This window comes from Malus sylvestris, chromosome 16, assembly GCF_916048215.2.
Source record: "Malus sylvestris chromosome 16, drMalSylv7.2, whole genome shotgun sequence".
NCBI lineage: Eukaryota > Viridiplantae > Streptophyta > Magnoliopsida > Rosales > Rosaceae > Malus > Malus sylvestris.
Window position 1 is genome coordinate 237,229 of NC_062275.1, and position 18,103 is coordinate 255,331.

At 36.7% G+C, this 18,103-nt stretch overlaps 1 protein-coding gene and 1 pseudogene across 1 annotated transcript; both read right to left on the reverse strand.

The window, feature by feature from the left end:
- Positions 1-3,914: 3,914 nt before the first annotated feature.
- On the reverse strand, positions 3,915-5,778 carry LOC126607734 (uncharacterized; annotated as a pseudogene).
- Positions 5,779-6,488: 710 nt separating this feature from the next.
- LOC126606269 (serine carboxypeptidase-like 35) lies at positions 6,489-11,990 on the reverse strand. The gene is made up of 7 exons (XM_050273637.1): positions 11,480-11,990; positions 9,433-9,537; positions 9,020-9,318; positions 8,601-8,915; positions 8,315-8,451; positions 6,971-7,063; positions 6,489-6,881 (listed from the first exon to the last, which is right to left on the reverse strand). Exons 1-7 carry the CDS (start codon positions 11,754-11,756, stop codon positions 6,608-6,610), a joined length of 1,500 nt encoding a protein of 499 aa, XP_050129594.1. The 5' UTR covers positions 11,757-11,990; the 3' UTR covers positions 6,489-6,607.
- Between the last annotated feature and the right edge of the window lie 6,113 nt (positions 11,991-18,103).

Sequence of the window (18,103 nt, forward strand, 5' to 3'; positions counted from 1 at the left end):
GGAAATATGTCATCCGAGACAGCTCCTTGGATTATACCCAGAGCCTTAGCATCCTTCATTAGCTTGTCGCTCAGAGAAACTCTCTCCGACTCCGATGAGCCTTCATCTCCAATCTTCTTATCCTTCGATTCTGAAATTTCAAACCCCTTTTCAACTAAATCCCAGATTCCATGTGATTTGAAAATAGTTCTCATTCGAATCTTCCAGAATTCATAGTTGTCACCATTGAATATTGGAGCCCGAAGATCATTACCACCAGATCCAGCCATTTGAGACTTGAATCGACAAAAACTGAGTCGGAAATTTCACGTTGGATTTCCGAGCACAGCACTCACAGATCTTACGCCCCGATTCCAGATAGAACCTGAGCTCTAGATACCATGTTAAGTTTTAGTAAACTGATATATACAGGAATTGGATTCTGAAAAGACAGAGAGAGTGAGAGAGCCAAGTTTCTTCAACTGCAACTCTGTTACATTGCCGAGAGCAACATTTCATTCATCTACATTCCTTTCTTTTACATCAGATATCATATCCGTTCAATTACATGAGCCAATGTGATTTTGACACATGGCAGAACAAAGCATATGAGCCATTGAAAAGAGACCTGATCTAAAATCACACACTTGGCATATGAGCACAAGTTATCACAACATAAAACAGCTACACAATAGAACAAAGATAAAATAGATAAGTAAATCATTTACTAACATGAAATTAGTAAGCAATTTACTTTTCAACACCCTGATCCTCTAGGCGTGTGGTTTATATAGTAAGTCCGGGTGGTCCAAAGACAGATAAGAATGCTAGTCTTTCCTATTGTTGCTATTGAAAGTACAAAAACAAAAATATGATTTCATTTGGCATAATTATTTTTAGGGACATGATTTTTACACATCATTTTTCTCCACCTCTAGTGTTTTGGAAGTACTATATGTAAATTGTAATTTAACCGTTGGATATTGAACAAATCAAGGGCTAGAATTAGAAGCAATGTGTACAGAATCATTATTATTATTATTATAATAGTGGCTTATGTTGGAGTACAACACCGAATAACCGTGTCATAATACAATGGTTACTTTGCAGAGTTTTGTAGATATGCTCAATCGAATTTGTTGAGTAAGTGGTATTAATCATATAAATTCTAATATTCATTAATTATAATTACCATGATCATACACCACTTATGATATATGTTTTTGAAGATATAAGAAATTAAGGTATCTCTGCTCTATCGCATGAGTCAATCTAGAAATTGATTAATTATGAAAAATATGATAAATTATTTGATTCACCTGATGTCTAAATAAATGATTCATTTTACAAGTGAAGCTTTCTTACGTTAAAAATTATCAAACCAAATGTTTCATATTTAAAGGAAATTGGTTCTATAAGCGATATATGACTCAACGGAGCCATTTTAATTATAAATAATCTCTCATGATCATTTATTAGTGCTGAACTTTTTTTCTTGGCTGGAACAAGTTATGATATTATTATATATGTCAATTGTATCGTAACTTTGAGGGAGCATGCCCATGCATTAATATACTAATAATATATGGTATAAATTGTCATTGCGTATTTGATTTATTTTGTTTTTTATTTTTGCTTGCTTGTGTAGACTTAACCAAAGGGACTCTTTGGGACTTGTCATATATATATATATATATATATATATATATATATATATATATATATATATATATATATATATTGAACAAATGATTTTACTAAAGGGGTGAGAGAGTGGAATTAGCCTTATAATCGGCTAACAATAATGTGGTTCAAAATCGCATTTGGTGATAATCGAATCTAATTAAAACCTCTCGCTTACAAGCGGAGAAAAATATCACTAGATCCTGGTACTGAATGACATGACGCATCATTTATATTAAACGCACAAATATTTCAAAGGAATTAACGTCACATGGATACACCTTCAAGTTCAAGATGTCCTTTATTTTACATGCACAAAATCTAAAAGCTATTCCTAAATACAAGGATCAAATTTGACACCATATTGCTGTCCTTGATGTGATCTGTGCAATATTAGTATATCACGATGGAGAGATTTGCTGTTTGCCTCAGTCAAATGCTTTGAATTGTAACCTCATTTTCTGATCCTGACATCACATATTATTTGTATATTGTTTTGTTTGATGAATACATTTATCTGTATATATATACTTGAGACCAACGTGGTCGACAGCTATTAATGTAGCAACTGCAATATCCAAATGGCCAAGAGCTCAAGGCCAACTAAAATTTATCTTTATTCTCAAAAGAAAAAATAACGAGAAAAAAACAATAGAGGTCAAACGATTTTATAAAGGCCAAGTGAGTTGTGAAAATTTGTTTTTATATCTCTATATTTATTGATGTCAGAGGTGTATGTGAAGAGTTTTATTTAGAGACTATTGACTATATCGCCAATCACTTGTCTATCTATTTAATTGTAATTTTATTTTATTTGAATTGATTTCATTAATTTAATGATGACGAAGTAATTTGACATTTGTGCATGGCATTGGCATACTAACATATATCTCACTATCAAATTAGGTGTGGCAATGTTAATTGGCAACTTGCATTGGCTAGCTCAAATTTTTAATATATATTTGGACAAATATGTAGGATTCCTAATTCCAAAAGTAAAAGGCTCTCCATGCATAATTGCATATGTATAAATCCAAGAATTAAACACAATACAAAACGAGCATATCAGAGCGTATCAAAATGCGACAGATGGCAGCTTATGGTTAGCCAAAAAGTGCTGATCTGGAGAGAACGCCTCAGAGGAAAATGAAATGTGGGAACTTGATGGCCTCCTCCTCTCGTCGTTAGGAAAGTCAGCCCCTCATTCTCTAAACTCCATCATCCAACCATGATAAACTAATATTTTAGAATACATTTACAAATTATGCAATGTGTCATCAATACAAAATAAGTACGTTAATCAACACTTCAATAATAATTCAATCATTAACAACCACGTCACGTGGTTTACAAAATATAGTTTAACTAAATGATCTCCTTAACATTACCCCATATTTCATACATTCAATTTTGTTATTTCTAAATCATTGTTAGTAATAACCCAAATAATCTCCAATTAGTGATCAAAAGTTTGATATTATTTTAGACTTTTAATGCATCTAACTTTATTTTTCAATTTTCAGTCCAATCGAATGCGTGTGATTTATCCAAAGAAAATAATATGAAGTAGGAACAATTTACCCAAAAAGAGAAGGAAGAGATATGCAGTAGGTAGACCTAGGAATATTCCAAGGAAAGCAAATAAAAATCATAAAGCTTACAAATTTCTTCCTTTGAATGGTTTGATCTTTTTTTATCCAATCCTTTTATATAGACAATTAGACATTCAATTTAGACACTGATTTCAGATAAATCCAACTATTTATTTATTTATTTATCTTACAGGTTTTTTCTTCCCTTTTCTTCCTTCAATGGCATTTTTGGCATTTTACGATAAAATTAATCAATTATCTCTCTATGGTTGTCCCATGGGGTCCAATCCTCAATGATGTTTAGGCCAAGCTTGTTCAGTGTTTACCTTGTTGAGGTCTCCGGAACCCCAAATAGATTGATGCTTGCTATGTAAACTTTCGGGGTGAAATTACAATATTATTGTTCTCATCGTTGAATGCACATAAACATACAGATGAAGTGAAGCCGCCCACATTGTCTCTGTGTGTGTGTGAGCGTGTGTTGCATGCAAACAAGCAAACAGTAACAGTTCTAAAAGCTCAACAACCTGCTCACATCATTTTGCTTGGTTTTTACTCAAAGAAAGACCATCACATCTAAATCAAACGAAAACAAATGGGAAAGACCATCGCAACCAAAACATAAATGCTTTGTATGGTCGGACCTGTCACGTGTGAGCATGCAGTGAATTGACGGAGCCAAAGCCTTAACTTTGAGCATCATGATTTCAATAACTAAGAGAAGTAATATTCATCAGGTAATGCAACTATGCAAGTCTTGACAACCTTCAGCCTTTCAGATCTTTAATATCAAAAGAGAGAAAATTTCACTACCAAGCAAGAAGCAAAAGTCATGGTCAGAAAGAACCTTTGAACCTAATACATAAAACACAAGATGCCAACTTTAACAAAACTTAGCTCCACCGCCTTCGGTCTTCCTCCTCATCAACAGGAGTATACCACTCTGGCCGACGTTAGAGTTGCTCAACGTATAGTTCAGAAGCACCACTTCATCACAAAGTGCCCTTGTAGCCACCAGGACAAGACTCTTCAAAACAGGAACATCTGAGCCGCTATTTTTTGAACCTCCAAGCTTGAACCAAAAGCTTCCAAATCTCTTCCTCTTCACTTCTTCTGCATCTCCAAATATTACATTTGGAATATAGACCCTTCTTTCTTTTCGGTCAGTGGGAAGTCATAAGGGCAAACCATAACATTTGGAGACATATCCTTTGCCGGATGGTTGCAAAATGAGCCAAAGCTAATGGGTTCCTCCGCTCTATTACGTCGCCACTTTTTCCCAATTTCCTCTGATCCAAAGGCTTACTGAGGAGTCTCCAGATCCGATCTCGACCTTTCTCATCTCGCTGCTTACTAGGCCTGGTTTCTGGTACAGTTAAACCATCCCAAAAGTCACGGGTTTCACCCCCATAACCCCAAGGTTGAGCATTGATCACAGTTCCATCATACCTTGTGATCAATATGAGTTTTGTGCATTAACCCTTGGGTATCCAGGAATGTAGCGGTAATACGCTGGGGAATATACTACACCAGGGTACACGGCCACCACAGCACCAACATCACATTCACCATTTAGAAATAACCCTTGTCCCACTTCCTTGTGGGGTATTTGAGAAGGCTTGATACCAAGCGTGTAGCCAATGAGATCTTACAACTTTTGAGAAACATCAGTGCGCTCTAATGGCCTTTTCTCGGGCACCTCTGTACTGAAAATCATAACTATCAGCATAAACGCAAGTGTAAGCTAGTAGTCAATGTTCCGAAAAATTGCTGAGAACAGAGGAATAAGAAGCCAAAAACAAAAATAAAAAGCTCACCATGATGTTTAACTGGTGGACCACTCCTACCAATAGCAAAACTAAAAGCACTTCGTCGAGTAGCAGCATTTGATTGTTTAGGTGATTCGGTTCCCTCATTTATCTTCTTAACATTAGGGAGAAGAACTTCATCCATAGACACGCAGAAGTTTTTAATTTGGAGATGAATGTTTTCTTGGACTTGTATCTGTTGATCAGCAATGGAGGCTTTATTAGCCATGTCAATGATCTTGTCCACATCTGCCTCATCCGCATCCCTTCCCAAGCGATTGTAGCTGGCAACATCCAATATAATCAAAACAAAAAGTAGCGCAGCATGCACAGTATACGAGTGAGAAAGGTAGTTCCAACAAGAAAGTAATCTAAATTTGTTTCTTTGGAAGCGAAAGGGCTTTAGTGGAGCAAAAATTAGTGGTTTTGTTTTCATATGGGAAGATGGCAATGTGAGAGCAACCTGGTATATAGGAAGAGGCGATTCATATCTGCCTCAAACCGCAGTTGCCTTGGCTTCCTATTAAACATGGGTTGTTTAGCAAGAGTTAGTTTCACACCCTGAAAATAAAAACAACACAGCGTTTTTCACATATAGCATGGCGTCGTGCGGTAGCCCATTTGGAAGTCCATGAAGACCAAATTCCGACAGCAAATCAAACTGTAAAACCCTCTGCGGGACAACCTGACTTCGGCATGAGCATGTCTAATGCCATTCCTTGACATTGGGATGTTAGGATTCCTAACTTAGGAACCTCAAATCGTAAAGTTAGTTCCTTAACAAACAACTAGTAAGGAAAAGGAACGCCATTTGGATAGAATTGATTGGGATGAATACTCTCACTCTCAGTACAAGTCAGTCATCTTCAGACAAACACTTAGCAGAGCAGACGACGGAGGAAGGAAGCTCCGAACTCCGAAGCTGCTGCCAACTCCTAATTTCGATCCAACAAAACCAACCAAACCAAATAATACTCAATTGAACTGGGCCAGCCCTAAAGAATAAGATTAAGGTGGGCTAACATTAACCCATGGAAATTGAACTGGACAAGGATTCCTGTGTAAAATTCTTCAAATGAATGGGCCACATTAAACAGACTAGATCGGTTCTTTTTCTTCTGGGGAGGGGGGGTTAAATTATTTTCCTTGTGTTAATTTCTCGGGAGGGCGGCTTACAAATCTCCAATCTCGGGAGAATCGAACCACATATAAAGGTTGTGTGCGTTATATGATCCTTCTGTGTGTGCTCTTGGCAAAAAGGGAGATGTATAACTCTTTTACCCTCCACACATTTCATATATGAATTAAATTGGTGAATTAATTATGCATATGTAAGGCCTTGATACATTGATAAACATATACTGCTCGTACATGTATATATATATTGACTTTAGTTAATCATTCATTTGATGAAAAACATACTACGTAATATTGGAATTATATGTTATTGATAAATTTATGAGTCATATTACACCTTGTTGGCTGTAAACGTGCAAATGCAACGATCCCTAGCTAGCCAGTAGCATCCTATTCTTAGCTCAAAGCCTAAATGCGAGACGAAGGGAGGCCGTGGGTAGTGTTGGGATTGGGATAGAGGAAATGGGTAAATAGAGAAAGTGACTGACGAGGTGCAAACACCGGGACTTGGTGCCCTGCGCCCCTCACCGTCGCAAATGTCAGGCCGCCCTCGTACGTCTCCGCCCACCCGGCCACTTGACCCTTATCAAACCATGCTTTCCATGGTTGCTTTACTCTTAAACCCATCTTCTTTATGCTGTACCTCGTTGATGTTACCGGCACCCTCCCATCCGTGTCACCGCTGCATGCATGTAATTCATTAGGGTTTGAATTATTATTTATCACAAGTTACAAGTTATTACTGCAGTTATCATTAATTAAGTTCATTACCTATAAATCCAAATACGCAAGCCAGCTTTCAAGAGCTTCTGAATGATTGGCAGTACAGTGTCAGGCGAGTCCTTCCATTCCTTTATGACGCCACTGCATGCCACAAGAAGCAACAAATTAAGATACCGTATATTATATGTTATGTAAAGAATTACTTCAACATGCATCATCTCATTTTCTAATGCATTGCATTGCATTGCATTTTTCAAGGTAACTTGAGAAAATTACCCCACATGCAAGGACTAAGCTAGGCAGTTAAGGCCCACTGGAGGCAAATTGCCTCATTGAGTTTTGTGTAAAAATCAAGATGCTTATAAAGAATTCGAATTTATCATATTTAAGTACTTATTAGTTGAAATTTTTAAATAGTATGTATAATAAGTTATTATTATGAAAAAAATGTTTACAAGTTGGCATGAAAAGAAAAGCCCTTAAATTATATACTTTACTACAATGAAATATATATTTTTTAAGTTTGGAGGTTAAAGTCGCCCCTACTAGATAAAGTTTCTAGCTCCATTCCTGTCCACATGCACACTTATATATCTACAATTTAGGTATTAGGGTTTCTTGCATAACATATCAAACACTCAATATGTTGCGGGAATAAATAATGCCTAATTTGAGGTGGGAAATTAAAAAAGCAAGTGAAATTCGAGAATGTTATAGTAAGTGCGATCCCATACTGGAAACCAACTTGCATATGTCCCCACTCCCCAGCTAGAGTTGTAAAGGAGGGTCCTCCGGCTGCATGCAACTTTGTGTTTGTTATTTAGAGTTTTGAAAAATTAATATCACCACAGGCACACATCCCTACCAGTACCAGTACGGGTACCAGCTTTCTTGCTTTCGTATCAGATGATTAATTTCTGCTGACTAATATATAAAAGAGACAAATATGGAGGCAAAACATAACAGCTAGCCTGACTGGTTTTAGGTGGGAAGGGTACAACCATGGTTAAGGAATTGAAAACGAGGTGTCGACAATTTGTAATCTTCTAGATATCTATCTGTCTACATTATTCATTTCCGGTTTCACAATAATATTTATCAAATATTTTAAATTTTTGTGTTTTATTGGAGGGAAAAGAAAGCAAAAGGACAAATGTTAATGTAAGATATATTTCATTAATTATGATCCGGGCCTTGTGGCAGTGTGGAAACAGAAAGAAAGCTCCAGTTCATTGACTTCTCAACGTGCATGTTCCTTCTAGTCAATTCTTGAAATTAACTTTCAGCTACCTCTCTGATCTCTCTCCCCCTAAATTCCAGAGGGATCGAGAGAAAGATAAATGGTATATACATACATGCATGAATCAAATTACATATGTAGATAATAGTTACCTGCACGGGGAGTAAGGATAGGAAAGTTTAGTAACATTGGCATGTAGGGCCTTCTGAACATCCTTTCTGTTGAAATATTGCTCAACATAATCCTCTGTGCAGGGATCATACCCTGATGGTAGCCTCTGCCAAAGCTCCTACACACACACACACACACACACACATTTTACATAATTGGTGAACCACACCAAAATTACATAACTATTTAATTTATTAGTGTCATTAATTACTGGTTATGTAATGAATTAGATTAGATAAACTCGTTCGAGAATGATTGATGACTTACATGTTGAGTAAGCAGCCGAGGTGCAACATTTTTCATGAAATTATTAATCCTTGTTGGTTTGGGAGAAGTAGTAGTAGATGGAGATGGATCAGTGAGGCAGAGGGGTGCATAAATACCGTAGATGTCGATTTGAGAATAATTTTGTAAGAAGGCTCGAATGTGATCATTGCACTCTTCTGTTTGGTTGTCATCGTGTACGACATCACATTTCTTGACTAAATTGTCGTATAGCGTGTCCGAGATTATGGCATGACTCCATGCGTAATCAAACATCCCACTGTTGTCTGTCGGTCCATTGATCACAGCATTCCCAATCTAATTCAATAATTAGTTATCATGCGATCGAATGATTAATTATAGCTAGATAAAGAAATGAGTTAATTATGTATGTAGGGTTAGGGTTCTGCAGGCTGGCTCACCATGAAACCTTTGAGATTTATGAAAGACGAGGAGTCTGATGGGGATGATGATCTGGCGGTTCGATTGTTTCGGTCGTAGATGAGGTCGGCAAGCTGGGGGACGTAATGGCCAGCGTAGCTCTCCCCAGAAATGTAGAAATCGTGGGATTTGAAGGTTGGGAACCTCTTAAACCATTCCGCCAGGAAAGAAAACGAATCAGCTGCTGTGATTCGATCGCCCAGAGTACGCAGATCCTTGGAGTTGTTTGTGTAAGAAAACCCTACTCCAACTGGTGACTCCAGGAACAGCACATTGGCAACTGATCATCATGATCATACGTGTATCATCATCATCATCATAAGTATTCAAAAAATCAAGCTTATTATGCAATATTAATTAATTTGATGACATTAATTATTTAATTAATATAGACCTTTATTCCAGGAGAAATCGTTAAGAATTAGGGTTCCATTGCTTCGAACAAGAAAGGGTCCCAGTTCTTGCGCCGCTCCATAAGCTACAGATGAGCACCCAGGTCCTGAAATATATATAATTATAATTAATTAAATTAGAGCATATCTTAATCTTTTTTACTGGTGAATAAATCGTTGACACAGATCAAAGATAGATGATAATTGGATGATGGAAGATGGCGTCCCACTCACACTATATTGTTTGTAATACACACGAACCAAGGTATATATATATATGTGTGTGTGTGTGTTATACTATAGAGTTAGTATTATTGGACCAATATATCATTGTCATGGACCATTATTAATCAAGCAAAAAGGGTAAGAAATGCCTAAAATTCAAAAGGTTGGATGACCTAGCTCTCTCTCAATTTTAGTAAAAGCACAAAATGCAAAGAAACAAAGAGAAGAGTGGATATTAATCTTAATTTTAATTGCACGCCGAAATTAGTAAAACAAAACAAATTGTCCGGCAGTGACTGGTGAGTAGGGATCAATGACTAAAATGGGGCATTGACTATTGCATTTGCATGCGCATAGCCTTCCAGAACCAGGCTTGCCACTGTAACAAAGAAACAAACAAATTGAAGTGGTGGTGGGGATGGAAACCGGAAAAGAAAGAATGAAAAAAAAGGTATATTGCTATTAAATTGGACGATGAATTAGAGAACACGGGAGAATAATGAGCTTCCAACACAACTCATTAGTTACAGAGCAATTTGCATGACACAGATTTTTTATCACGTGTTGTCGTAATATAATAGTAGAAATATATTGAACCCAAACATTAGATTTCTCTTGGTCCTGTAAAATAATTTCGGCCAAAAGAAATATAACATTTAATAATAATAGGAGCAGAGGCCTGGCAGTGAATCAGTGATGGGCACAGGCATGCCAGGCAATATCCCATTTGCATGCCATGCCATTGCCAACAGTACACATGAGATGGCTTCGCAAAAGGCATCTCTATCCGCTTCAAGAGGGCAGCGCTTTTATAAAATAAAGATAAAGACTAGACTGTCAAGGTCTTCGTAGGGTACACCGGTGAATCAGTTAACACTGCTTTTTATGAATGGCTAAATTTTACTGTTTAACACATAATTTTGTTATACACTAAAATAATATATATTCATGATTCAACCATGTGATTTTACTTAAAACCATCCCTAGTGAAAATTGAGGCCAAAGATTGCTTCTTCCTTCCTGTATAATTATCACATATTAGGACCTGGGGGAATGCACTTCTTGGGTTGGGTACGCTCAGGACGGCCGTTAAAAGTAACGGCAGGGCGGCAAATATTCCTTACTGTAAAAAGTTTTTGACTTTGTTGGAAGTTGGATGGGATGTTCCCTGCCCTCTGTTCTGTTCTCTGCTCTGGTATGCTCCATAGGCTCCAGAGTCTCCAGAGACTCCAGAGACTCCAGACCCAGAGACGACCAGAGAATCAAGTCCGTTACTGGACAGAACAGATGGTACTTTGTCCGTCAGGTGTGCTCAGACTGAGAGTGGAGAGAGAGCACGGCAAACCGGCTCTCACCGTCAAGGATAACGGAAAAAGCCACCATTCTAAAATCTAATGCTTTTTTCCGATTTCTTACGCATATTTTGTCTTAAAACTCTTGTAATTTGGCACACGAACAAATTGTGCCTCTCAACTCAACAGAAGCCAACACACAATTCAAAAAGAAGATAAAGAAAATCAAATGAAAAAAAATATGAGAGGAAAAAGTGTAACCCCATCCAACCCAATGAAATGCACATGAAAAATAATTATATTAAAAAGAAAAAAACATTTTTAAAACATCCCCTATCTTATCCTTTTTTTTTTATAATTCTACAAGGCATAGCACAAGTACGTTAGATGATTAAATTTGTATTATTAATTTTGACAATCTTAATCTAATCGCTCAAATATCAATGTGTCTCATATATTCATACAGAAATGTATATCGGCCCTAGCAAAATCCAAAATAAAAACAAATTTGATTGGAAGAGAGGGAACTGACCTCCATTAAGCCAAAGGACGAGGGGTTTTCGAGATGCATTCTCTTGGGCTTGAAAAAACCAGTAGAACAAGGCCTTCCCCGAATTGGGAAGTCGGACGTAGCCGGCGTAATGCGGGAATGACACCGGCGGCTGTCCGGGCAAGTTGGTGACCCTGTCACCTTCTCCCAGTAGCCTCTGCACTTCAAATTCTTCATGTTTCACGGCATTGATCACAGGAAAGAGTAGTACTAGACACCATATCATAATTATGTTCAACAAATTAGGATTAAGAGCCATTGGAGAATCTCAGCACAACACACTCACACACACAGAGACAGAGACTGCTAGCAACTACTACTGCTGTCCACTGATTGTATATATATTAATATTGTCCTAATTAATCTGTGTGCAAATTTGGGTGCTTTTTGTGTGAGTGAGACTCCGACTCCGAGGGGGAAAGACCGAAAGAGAGAGAGGGTTGAATCTTGAATGGGATAAAAAGTAGAACGCAGTTTGTGTCCGTTCGATCTGACAGACACCGTTTTATATATTTCAAAAGGAATGGCCAAGGGCCAATCAAGTGGGGGGACTTCGGGGAGGGGAGGGGGCTTTGGGGACATCTCATCATGGTAATTACATTTGATTTCTCACTACTTCTTGTCTTTTTCTTTAGTTCCCTTTTTCCTTTCGTTTTTGCAATACCCTTTTCTTTTCTTTATTTAAATGTTTTTTTTTCTTTTTCTAACAATGACTAACCATAATAATTAGATTGAATTCGTAATTAAAGAGAGTTAAACATGAAATCTCTCACTTGTAGTTGTAAATATAGTAAAACAACACACTGTACCACTAGCTTCCTGATTTAGTATTAAAATTCAACATAATCATTCAATTCTCACAATAATAATCAACAAATATTAACATTAATCCTAATATAATACACAATATATATATTTTTTTAAATGGACTAGCTGGTAGCTTTGCCACGATAGTCTACCTTTTCGGGGGCTGGGAAGACTCACAGAGGCATTTTAACCTCCTCTTGGTCACCATCGTGTGACTCACCAGTGCCGGAAATCGAACCCAAAACGTGCTGTGTGGAATACGGGTTTGGAATATGGTTTTTCATACTACCAAACCCCTTTCTTTTCTCATTTAACCCCCTTTTTAATACGCATAGTTTAAAATATATTTTGTTATTAATTCACATATTAAGTACACAATTAATTGTAGCTAACAAACAAATAATTAGGGCTATTATGAGGAATCCGGAAAATATAAAATGTGTGGAAGGAAGCTCCAAAAAAAAAAAAAAAACCTTGAAAAAATACGTACAAAAGGATAAACATAAGGAGTGAATCTTTGAAAGGAGAAAAAATCTTGCTGGGACTTTTAAACCGAAGTCAAGGAGATAAGGGTCACATTACAGAACAAAAGAGAAAATGATGCAATCACTCAATAGGGAATTTAGTTAGGAAAAGAATTATACAGGGTTTTAGTTAAAAGAATTGAATATGAAAGAGTGAAGTCATATTTTCATTTATTATTATCAGTACCATTAGTATTTGTAGTATGAGTGTTGTTGCAGGCAATAAGAAACGACTCGTGGAAGGAACATATTTTCATTTCATTGGTATGATCATGATCGGTTGGCAATACTACAATTTGAGAGTATATAGGATTTATTCGGGCTCCTTGGCAATATTCAATGTGTTGGGCCTCAAACTTTTCTTTGCGATGGTATTTAGCCCAAAATATATGTGTCCACCCACGTACGTACTTACATTTGGGTTACGAAAACCCTAGCCTTAAAGCCCACTGCAGTGTCACCATTGATTAATTTATTGTTCTCTGAACACTCATTTTTATTTTATTTTTTTACACCCATTTTTCTTGTAGGCTTTCTCTTCAATTTGGAAATTCCTGCTGATAGCATAATTTTTTGTTCTACTTGTGACTTTATTTTGTGAAGCAAAATTTGGATTATAACCAAAAGCAATATGAGGAACAGTCGTGAAATTTGGATAAGCACGATAAAGTGAAATTGAATAGTCGCGAAATTCCTTAGTCGTTCGATACCACGTTGTTTGTTACAAAATCCTACTTGTATTAAAAAAAATATATATTTTCCTTAAAAATTGCTAAGCTCTTTGTGGTAATTTTATATATGAGTATAACAGCCTTTTTACTCTTAAACAAAATGGTGTCCGCAGACGAAATTTAAGTTTACAAATAACTACTCTTAGGATTAAGGCTGATGAAGCGACCTAGCTACATCAACCAGTCCCTAACCCAGTTTTAGTAGTTATATTTATAACTATAAGAATTAGTTTTCAAAATATATGTTATTTTAGGTTAAGTTATAAGTTATCTAACCCATCATCGAACACACAATTTTGAAATATAAGTGGTCTGCTTTCCCCGCGTATACGTATGCAATTTTCCCACTAATAAATTAGAAATTACGTAGTGTGAAAAAATTGGAAACTTGAGAAACGAAAATTGTAGAAAATTAGAAATAGTTGCATCTTAGGTTATCTGCCGCATCCACTTTTCAACCTCCACACTGGATGATCTCCACTCCAAAACCAAAAGTTATCTGTTAGACCTACAACTGATTAGTCTTCGCCAAGGATCACAATTAACATTCACATATACATATATATATATATATATATATATATATATATATATATTTGAGGAGTCTGGGTATGATCATACCTGAGGATGTCATGATACAAGCAGCAAAACAGCAACACAGAGAGTCTTCTACTCACAGAGGAACCTGATATCAAAACCCTAGCGATAGTTCTAGATCTTATTTTTGATGTAATCTTCCCGTGAGCAGGGACACCTCCTGTATAGGCTTATGAACCCAACTGCATCCCAACTATCGTGGGATCGTCAAAGCCTAAAAAATCTCCACGTTTGTCAGTTGTTAAACCACAACTGAAGCACGCATTTAGTGTCCTACAAATAAGGGATTTTATCCTTTAAATGGTTTTGACTTTAATTAATTAATTCCACGTATGATAGTCCTTATTATGCTCAGTGACAATTCAATAGAGTCCTAACATTCTCCCACTTGAATTATCACTGATCATATCCTTTATCAACGTATTAATCCCTTAGTGATCACTTTTGTCAACACAACCATTAATCCCTTTGCATATCTGCCATAAATTATTTCAAAGAAATGAACCTTAGAAAATCTTGTACATCAACTCGTACAAGCACCCTAAGATCACATCACCCAAAATAACTTATGCATGATATAATTACCGAAACAAATTCAAAACTTTGTTTCCATGCTCCCACTGATCAGAGCAGTCCACCATTGTCAAGCTTTTGTTTAGCTCCAATGGAATGCTTATAATACCAAGCACATTTAGTCCGAATCTTTCATCAGTCCACAACATTTCAATATATTGCATACATATATTTGTACATATATACAATAGCTGAAATAAAACCTCAACCATTAACAGGGTAAAATTCAAGAGTACATGAATTCAAGCTTTATTTTAACAAAAGATGAAATCAAATGAAAGATAACCCTTACTTCCATACAGTAGCTGAATCAAAGGATTCAACCACGCCCATGTTTGCCACGTGATTCTTGAAAACTCCCACCGCCAACGGTTTTGTAAGGGGATCAGCCAACATTAAAGTAGTGTCAATGTGTTCTATAGACACCATTCCTGCCTTCACCTTCTCCTTGACTGATTGATACTTGACATCCATTAATCGAGCTGCATAAGATTTCTTGTTGTTTTTAGAGAAGAACACAGCAGCTTTATTGTCACAATATATTACAAGTGGCTTCGCAATTGTGTCAACTATCCTTATTTCTGAAATAAGATTCTTCAACATCATGGCTTGTTGGGTTGCTTCAAAACATGAAATATATTATGCCTGCATTGTTGAAGTAGCCAAAGTTTTCTGCTTTGCACTTCTCCAAGAAATAGCACCTCCAGCCATTAGAAAAACATACCCACTCGTTGATCTTCGATCATCCTCACATCCCGCAAAGTCTGAGTCACAATGACCAATCACTTCCAACCTTTCAATCCTACCATATACTAACATGTAGGATTTGGTCCTTTGCAAGTATCGAACAACCTTCTTGGCAGCAGTCCAATGATATTCCCCTGGGTTTGCTTGGAATCTCCCAAGCACACTAACTGCAAAAGCCAAATCCGGCCTCGTGCAAACTTGTGCATACATTAAACTTCCAACAAGTGAAGCATAGGGTCTGTTGGACATGCTTTGCTTTTCAATATCATTATGAGGACATTGAGATTTGTTAAACTTGTCTCCTTTGCTCATTGGGGCTTCACCTTTTGCACAACTCTCCATATTGAATCTTTTCAGGACCTTTTCTATATAAGATTTCTGCGAGAGCCCTAGTAAGCATCTTTTCCTATCCCTAATTATTTCTATTCCAAGCACGAAAGTAGCATCACCCATGTCTTTCATTTCGAAAGCATTTGGACAGTCCCTTTTGAAATAACCATATTCCTTGCAAAAATAACACTTAACCTTTTCCATATCCACCCTAAAACCTTGAGGTCCCTTTGAGGAGAGAGTATTATTTCCAGCAGAGTGAGAAAAGTTAAAGGGTTTGCTTGGCTTACCAGAAAACACATCGTGCTTCTTTCCTTTGTCTGTGCTCACCATATTGACAACCTCTTGTTTTCCTCGTTTCATCCTTGCCTCCTCTTGGACACAAATTGAAATCAAATCATTCAAACTCCATTTTTCTTTCTGAGCATTGTAGGATGTCTTCAACTGCTCATAACTCTCAGGGAGAGAGTTAAGAGCCATATGAACCACAAAAGAGTCATCAATAGGCACTTCAAGATCACTGAGCTTTGTCGCTGCCTCCACCATTTTCAGTATGTGCTCCCTAACTGTGTGACTTTCATCAAATTTCAAAGTAGTCAGGGTTGTCATGAGGTTTCCTATCTCTCCTTTCTCAGAGACCTTGAACTTTGCCTCAATGCCTTCAAGGAAATTCTTTGCTTTGTCACTGGCAGGTAGTCCCCCTCTCACAGCTTCCCCAATTGATCTTTTTATCACAAGTAATGCCATGTGATTAGCTTTTTCCCATTTTTCAAATTTCAACCTTTGAGCAGCTGTGCTAGTTGCATCCACTGGTGCTGGCTCATCTTCTCTAAGTGCCAAATCGTAGTCCATCAGTCCCAAAATAATCTCAACATCTTGTCTCCATTTTTTTGTAATTTCCTCCATTGAGCGGCTCGATAGAGGAAAAATTCAAGGACATGGGATTCACTGAGGATGTCATTAATTTGTTAGTGAAACAAACAATGAAAATTGCATGTAGTACAAGGTAACACCTTTGGGCAAGAAACACTTTACTACAAGTTTCATTGACATAGCTACTTAATTTAATATTAAACACCTTCATAACTCAGGTCTTTGGACAAGAATTAGATCAATTTAATATCAAAATAACCACTATGCCCTAATTCACTTAATCGAACCATTCATATATTCCCTTTTTGAAGAGAGCAGTATGTATATTATGATAAATGAATTACAATGTCCTGCGACCTAATTCATGCAACAATGCTTGACAAAATCCCATTTTGATGTGATCTTCTAAGCAGTTGTGCATCGGTGCAAAGTCTTGCTCCCTTAAAATTCTTCAACTGAGGATTATATGTGACATGTTTAAACTAAAAAACAGTTTTGAATCCAAGTAGACTAACCTTGCTCTGATACCAAATGTTAGACCTACAACTGATTAGTCTTCGCCAAGGATCACAATTAACATTCACATATACATACATATATATATATATATATATATATATATATATATATATATATATATATTTGAGGAGTCTGGGTATGATCATACCTGAGGATGTCATGATACAAGCAGCAAAACAGCAACACAGAGAGTCTTCTACTCACAGAGGAACCTGATATCAAAACCCTAGCGATAGTTCTAGATCTTGTTTTTGATGTAATCTTCCCGTGAGCAGGGACACCTCCTGTATAGGCTTATGAACCCAACTGCATCCCAACTATCGTGGGATCGTCAAAGCCTAAAAAATCTCCACGTTTATCAGTTGTTAAACCACAACTGAAGCACGCATTTAGTGTCCTACAAATAAGGGATTTTATCCTTTAAATGGTTTTGACTTTAATTAATTAATTCCACGTATGATAGTCCTTATTATGCTCAGTGACAATTCAATAGAGTCCTAACATTATCTTCCCGTTGGCCGCACTGGAAAAGCGCCAACCTTTTTATTTGATTTCTTATCCCACTAATAAACAAAACACACAGACCGACCTACATTCTTTGCTTTAAACTTCAAGTCTTCAAGAGACAAGAGATATATACCATATTCTCCAAATTCACACTAGCTAGTAATAAATCTATATTCACACTACCTGGTCCTAGATAGCTCAAGTTTAGTAATCAGTCCATATATGGAAAAAGAAATTTTGCATATTTCCTAATGTGGATATGGAGTTTTTGAATCACTAATATACGTGAAATCAAATCTTATGCACCAATTTTGTGTGTAACATCTTTGCGTCTTTTATTATTGATTGACAGCTGTTAAGTTTATGACAACAAAGTTAAAGAGGGTTAGATTTATTAA

Coding starts and splice junctions, on each gene's coding strand:
- LOC126606269 (XM_050273637.1), bottom strand. CDS start 11,756: ATGGCTCTTAATCCTAATTTGTTGAACATAATTATGATATGGTGTCTA. Junction 9,319..9,432: donor CGATTTCTCCTGGAATAAAG/GTCTATATTAAT, acceptor CATGATGATCAG/TTGCCAATGTGCTGTTCCTG. Junction 8,452..8,600: donor CTCGGCTGCTTACTCAACAT/GTAAGTCATCAA, acceptor GTGTGTGTGTAG/GAGCTTTGGCAGAGGCTACC.